The sequence below is a fragment of the Electrona antarctica genome (genome assembly GCF_951216825.1).
Source record: "Electrona antarctica genome assembly, contig: scaffold_81, whole genome shotgun sequence".
Lineage (NCBI taxonomy): Eukaryota > Metazoa > Chordata > Actinopteri > Myctophiformes > Myctophidae > Electrona > Electrona antarctica.
Genome location: NW_027638136.1, coordinates 372,501 through 380,000, shown reverse-complemented (window position 1 = coordinate 380,000; position 7,500 = coordinate 372,501). Strand labels below are relative to the sequence as shown.

General features: G+C 42.0%; 1 protein-coding gene across 1 annotated transcript in view; it reads left to right on the top strand.

Annotated features, from left to right (window-relative positions):
- The window catches only part of thrb (thyroid hormone receptor beta), a gene marked incomplete at its 3' end in the record, with an annotated part of 83,838 nt that overhangs the window by 50,097 nt on the left and 26,241 nt on the right, over positions 1-7,500 (top strand). The window contains exons 3-4 of the mRNA XM_079531270.1: positions 1,185-1,249; positions 4,534-4,584. Of these exons, the coding sequence (XP_079387396.1) occupies positions 1,243-1,249; positions 4,534-4,584 (58 nt within the window). The 5' untranslated portion in view covers positions 1,185-1,242. The remainder of the gene's footprint in view (positions 1-1,184; positions 1,250-4,533; positions 4,585-7,500) is intronic.

The window sequence follows — 7,500 nt, the reverse complement described above, 5'->3', positions numbered from 1 at the left end:
CTTGATAAGGTTGTTATCAGGTTTTTTCGGGCATCGGGTATCAAGCTCCATCCATAATTAAACATATAGGACTAAAATGACTCAGTCGGGACAATCCATGTCATGAAGATCCTAAAGAAACTATTTCATATTTTGTTCTACCCAGGGTAGGAGGTAGGAGGTAGGAGTTAGGAGTTAGGAGTCAACTTCTGTTGCACACACTATGGAATCCCAGATCTACAGACTATAAACACTATGGAATCCCAGATCTACAGACTATAAACACTATGGAATCCCAGATCTACAAATGAACACATGCTATCTAAATGACCTTTTAACCTTTTACATGAGACTGCATGGTCTCATGGCTAGGTCAAGGGCTGTGACGCACGCACGCACACACACACACACACACACACACACACACACACACACACACACACACACACACACACACACACACACACACACACACACACACACACACACACACACACACACACACACACACACACAGCTAGCTGAGGGCTGTGGGTGAACTTGTGGAGCCAGAGTTATCTCAGGTGACGATGTGCAGAAATCACTTTGCAAATCTACACCTACACTGTCTATCACACACACACGCGCACACACACGTACGCACACACACATGCACGCATGCACACACACGCACACACACACGCACGCACGCACGCACACACACTCTCTCTATCACACACGCACACACACACGCACGCATTCTCTATCACACACGCACGCACAACTGTAAACATGTGAGAGAAGTGGTATAAAATACTTTAGTTTTCTTGCATGCAGGTGGCGCCATCATGTGGTCGATCTGTGCAGCCCAGCTGTGTGTGTGTGTGTGTGTGTGTGTGTGTGTGTGTGTGTGTGTGTGTGTGTGTGTGTGTGTGTGTGTGTGTGTGTGTGTGTGTGTGTGTGAGTGTGTGTGTGTGTGTGTGTGTGTGTGTGTGTGTGTGTGATAGTGCTCTGAGTTACAAACAGGGCATTTCCTTAGATTTATCCAATAGTTGAGAAGCTCGTTGTGAGCTTGTAGATCGTTGTGAGCTTGTAGATCGTTTTAAATAACCGATTGTGTATCGGTGCATTAGACGTGTATTTCCAGATGTTAACGTGTATTAAACATGTATTTAAACATGTATTTAAACATGTATTTAATGTATTTATTAATGGTGTATTTCCAGGTATCCAGATGTGTGAGGACGCTCTGAGGATGAGGGTTTGGCCTTGAACCCCAGAAGGATGTCAGGTAAGGTCACATGACATCACTATGACATCACCATGACATCACTATGACATCACCATGACATCATTTAACTAACTCACTAGTAAAACCCTGTCATGCAACGGAAGCTCTGATCATGAGTCAAATATAAATGCTTCCGTCATACAGTCTGGAGCAACGGAAGCTCTGACCATGAGTAAAAAAAATATATATAAAAATGAGGGAATAGTTTTATAAAAATGAGGGAATAGTTTTATAAAATGAGGGAATAGTTTTATAAAAATGAGGGAACAGTTTTATAAAATGAGGGAATAGTTTTATAAAAATGAGGGAATAGTTTTATAAAATGAGGGAATAGTTTTATAAAAATGAGGGAATAGTTTTATAAAATGAGGGAATAGTTTTATAAAAATGAGGGAATAGTTTTATAAAAATGAGGGAATAGTTTTATAAAATGAGGGAATAGTTTTATAAAAATGAGGGAATAGTTTTATAAAAATGAGGGAATAGTTTTATAAAATGAGGGAATAGTTTTATAAAATGAGGGAATAGTTTTATAAAAATGAGGGAATAGTTTTATAAAAATGAGGGAATAGTTTTATAAAAATGAGGGAACAGTTTTATAAAAAATGAGGGAATAGGTTTATAAAATGAGGGAATAGTTTTATAAAAACGAGGGAATAGTTGTATAAAAATGAGGGAATAGTTTGTGTAAAAATGAGGGAATAGTTTTATAGAAATGTGGGAATAGTTTTATAAAAATGAGGGAATAGTTTTATAAAAATGAGGGAATAGTTTTATAAAATGAGGGAATAGTTTTATAAAAATGAGGGAATAGTTTTATAAAATGAGGGAATAGTTGTATAAAAATGAGGGAATAGTTTTATAAAAATGAGGGAATAGTTTTATAAAAATGAGGGAATAGTTTTATAAAATGAGGGAATAGTTTTATAAAAATGAGGGAATAGTTTTATAAAAATGAGGGAATAGGTTTATAAAATGAGGGAATAGGTTTATAAAATGAGGGAATAGGTTTATAAAATGAGGGAATAGTTTTATAAAAATGAGGGAATAGTTTTATAAAAATGAGGGAATAGGTTTATAAAATGAGGCAATAGTTTTATAAAAATGAGGGAATAGTTTTATAAAAATGAGGGAATAGGTTTATAAAATGAGGGAATAGGTTTATAAAATGAGGGAATAGTTTTATAAAATGAGGGAATAGGTTTATAAAACGAGGGAATAGGTTTATAAAAATGAGGGAATAGTTTTATAAAATGAGGGAATAGGTTGCAGGGTTAGGGTTAGGGTTAACCCTAGGGTTAGGGAATAGGTTGCAGGTTGACAGGGTTAGGGTAGCCCAACCCTAATGAGGGAATAGGTTGCAGGTTAGGGTTAGGTTTCTGGTTTAAGGACTTCAGTGTTTTGTACCATACTATTGTATGAGTACCGAACAAAGAATGTTTGCTTTCGCCATCTTTGTTGAAGAAGAGTCTGGGCAATTAAGTTTTAGTCTTACTAGAAGTACTAAAAGTTTCTCAATCTTATATTTAGTTTTAGTCTGGCTTAATCTAGTTACCTCTGAGGTCAATGATTAAAGTGTGATTACCTTTGAGGGGATTAAGTCCACGCATCAAGACCATTAGTGTCAACCTCAGACCAAGATGGTCTGATTTTGAATCTGAATGGCTTTGTGTTTCTGCTATTGTCCTGGCTCTGCTCTAATTAAGAGCAATTTAGAAGTTTAGCATTTAAGGGTTTGTTTACTATCCTGTTCCCTGTACTGGATTGGTATTGTTTAAGCCTTGGGGAAATGTGGTGTTTAATTTTAAAATCCACTGCTTCTCTGCATATCTCCTTTCCCCCTCTGTCCAGGTTTGATTAGATTCTAATCCACAAACTTCCAAGGCACTAATCCCATGGGTCATAAAGTGTTGTACAATTAATAAAGTTGTTTATTTTGCATTATTTATATTATATCTATGTTGGTTTAGACATGACATGAACTTTTTGAGGCACTTGTCCTGCGGAGCATGAGCACATAATTACATTTTAAATCAACTAACTGTAAATTGGTTTTGTTTGTATAAAAGGGAATAGTTTGTATAAAATCACACCTGTGTGATTTTACACAAACTATTGTATAAAAAAATCACACCCGTGTGAACTGAGTGGTGTAAGGTCTGATATAGACTGATCAGCTGTGGTCTGACGTAAGGTCTGACGTAATGAAATCACACCCGTGTGAACTGGGTGACCATAGCAACCATGCTAATTTTTTGGTACGAACAGACACGTAAACTAACAAAGCCAGTTTTTGGTACGAACAGACACGTAAACTAACAAAGCCAGTTGTAGGAGTGGTTTACACCACTCAAAAATGAGGGAATAGTTTGTATAAAAATGACACCCGTGTGAACTGAGTGCTGCAAGGTCTTATATAGCCTGATCAGCTGTGGTCTGACGTAATGTCAGTGACCATAGTAACCATGCTCGTTTTTTTGGTACGAACAAACACAGGTACACGGGTACAAAGCCAGTTGTTGGAGTGGTTTGCACCACTCAAAAATGAGGGAATAGTTTGTATAAAAATCACACCCGTGTGAACTGAGTGGTGTAAGGTCTTATATAGACTGATCAGCTGTGGTCTGACGTAATGTCTGACGTAATGAAATCACACCCGTGTGAACTGGGTGACCATAGCAACCATGCTCATTTGTTTTGGTACGAACAGACATGGGTACATTTTTTGAGTGGTGTAAACCACTCCTACAACTGGCTTTGTTAGTCTGTGCAGAAAAAATGAGCATGGTTGCTATGTTCACCCGGGTGTGATTTCATTACGTCAGACATGATTTCATTACGTCAGACAGGCTATATAAGACCTTACACCACTCAGTTCACACGGGTGTGATTTGTTTTGGTACGAACAGACACGGGTACAAAGCCAGTTGTTGGAGTGGTTTACACCACTCAAAAATGAGGGAATAGGTTGTATAAAAAATCACACCCGTGTGAACTGAGTGGTGTAAGGTATTATATAGCCTGATCAGCTGTGGTCTGACGTAATGTCTGACGTAATTAAATCACACCCGTGTGAACTGGGTGGTGTAAGGTATTATATAGACTGATCAGCTGTGGTCTGACGTAATGAAATCACACCCGTGTGAACTGAGTGACCATAGCAACCATGCTAATTTTTTTGGTACGAACAAACACGTGGACACGTGGACACGTAAACTAACAAAGCCAGTTGTTGGAGTGGTTTACACCACTCAAAAATAAAAATGCCTCTCCGTCTATTTCAGAGCCATCAGACAAATGCTCCCCGAGCTGGGACGATGATTCCAGTCAGAATGGTAATACTCAACCTCTCTGTCTCTCTGTCTCCGTCTCTCTCTCTTTCTCTCTCTCTGAGGAACATCATGACATCATGTAATGATGTCATGACTCTAGACGGGCCTGTCGACTGATACCTGTCCATTTAAACTCTAGACGGGCCTGTTGACTGATACCTGTCCATTTAAACTCTAGACGGGCCTGTTGACTGATACCTGTCCATTTAAACTCTAGACGGGCCTGTTGACTGATACCTGTCCATTTAAACTCTAGACGGGCCTGTTGACTGATACCTGTCCATTTAAACTCTAGACGGGCCTGTTGACTGATAGACGGGCCCCAAAGTTATTCGTGCAGCCGCGCCCGGCAGCCGGCGAGTTCTCAACAGGCCCGACAATTAAGGCCCGGTCCTACCTGGGCCCTCAGGATCAAACCCTGTACACTCAATACACTGCCCCCCTCGCTGCCACCCAGTGTACTTTATAAAGACCTCTCTCATTGGCTGGGACACCTGTGTACTTTATAAAGACCTCTCTCATTGGCTGGGACACCAGTGTACTTTATAAAGACCTCTCTCATTGGCTGGGACACCAGTGTACTATATAAAGACCTCTCTCATTGGCTGGGACACCAGTGTACTTTATAAAGACCTCTCTCATTGGCTGGGACACCAGTGTACTTTATAAAGACCTCTCTCATTGGCTGGGACACCAGTGTACTTTATAAAGACCTCTCTCATTGGCTGGGACACCAGTGTACTTTATAAAGACTCTCATTTTGGGCAGAGATTTGAACAGAGATTATGGGCTACATCTACACCACCCCTTAGCCCTTATCCCTAAACGGTGCACCGATGTATAGGCCGACAATCGGTAGGGGCTGATATTGGCCTTGTTAACTTCCATCGGTAGGGCTGATATTGGCCTTGTTAACTTCCATCGGTAGGGCTGATATTGGCCTTGTTAACTTCCATCGGTAGGGGCTGATATTGGCCTTGTTAACTTCCATCGGGGCTGATATTGGCCTTGTTAACTTCCATCGGTAGGGGCTGATATTGGCCTTGTTAACTTCCATCGGGGCTGATATTGGCCTTGTTAACTTCCATCGGTAGGGCTGATATTGGCCTTGTTAACTTCCATCGGTAGGGCTGATATTGGCCTTGTTAACTTCCATCGGTAGGGGCTGATATTGGCCTTGTTAACTTCCATCGGTAGGGGCTGATATTGGCCTTGTTAACTTCCATCGGTAGGGGCTGATATTGGCCTTGTTAACTTCCATCGGTAGAGGCTGATATTGGCCTTGTTAACTTCCATCGGTAGGGGCTGATATTGGCCTTGTTAACTTCCATCGGGGCTGATATTGGCCTTGTTAACTTCCATCGGTAGGGGCTGATATTGGCCTTGTTAACTTCCATCGGTAGGGGCTGATATTGGCCTTGTTAACTTCCATCGGTAGGGGCTGATATTGGCCTTGTTAACTTCCATCGGTAGGGCTGATATTGGCCTTGTTAACTTCCATCGGTAGGGGCTGATATTGGCCTTGTTAACTTCCATCGGGGCTGATATTGGCCTTGTTAACTTCCATCGGTAGGGGCTGATATTGGCCTTGTTAACTTCCATCGGTAGGGGCTGATATTGGCCTTGTTAACTTCCATCGGTAGGGCTGATATTGGCCTTGTTAACTTCCATCGGGGCTGATATTGGCCTTGTTAACTTCCATCGGTAGGGGCTGATATTGGCCTTGTTAACTTCCATCGGTAGGGGCTGATATTGGCCTTGTTAACTTCCATCGGTAGGGGCTGATATTGGCCTTGTTAACTTCCATCGGGGCTGATATTGGCCTTGTTAACTTCCATCGGTAGGGGCTGATATTGGCCTTGTTAACTTCCATCGGTAGGGGCTGATATTGGCCTTGTTAACTTCCATCGGTAGGGCTGATATTGGCCTTGTTAACTTCCATCGGTAGGGCTGATATTGGCCTTGTTAACCGCCATCGGTAGGGCTGATATTGGCCTTGTTAACTTCCATCGGTAGGGCTGATATTGGCCTTGTTAACTTCCATCGGGGCTGATATTGGCCTTGTTAACTTCCATCGGGGCTGATATTGGCCTTGTTAACTTCCATCGGTAGGGGCTGATATTGGCCTTGTTAACTTTCATCGGTAGGGCTGATATTGGCCTTGTTAACTTCCATCAGGGCTGATATTGGCCTTGTTAACTTCCATCGGTAGGGCTGATATTGGCCTTGTTAACTTCCATCGGTAGGGGCTGATTTTGGCCTTGTTAACTTCCATCGGTAGGGCTGATATTGGCCTTGTTAACTTCCATCGGTAGGGGCTGATATTGGCCTTGTTAACTTCCATCGGTAGGGGCTGATATTGGCCTTGTTAACTTCCATCGGTAGGGGCTGATATTGGCCTTGTTAACTTCCATCGGTAGGGGCTGATATTGGCCTTGTTAACTTCCATCGGTAGGGGCTGATATTGGCCTTGTTAACTTCCATCGGTAGGGGCTGATATTGGCCTTGTTAACTTCCATCGGTAGGGGCTGATATTGGCCTTGTTAACTTCCATCGGTAGGGCTGATATTGGCCTTGTTAACTTCCATCGGTAGGGCTGATATTGGCCTTGTTAACTTCCATCGGTAGGGGCTGATATTGGCCTTGTTAACTTCCACCGGGGATGATATTGGCCATGTTAACTTCCATCGGTAGGGGCTGATATTGGCCTTGGTAACTTCCATCGGTAGGGCTGATATTGGCCTTGTTAACTTCCATCGGTAGGGGCTGATATTGGCCTTGTTAACTTCCATCGGTAGGGCTGATATTGGCCTTGTTAACTTCCATCGGTAGGGGCTGATATTGGCCTTGTTAACTTCCATCGGGGCTGATATTGGCCTTGTTAACTTCCATCGGTAGGGGCTGATATTGGCCTTGTTA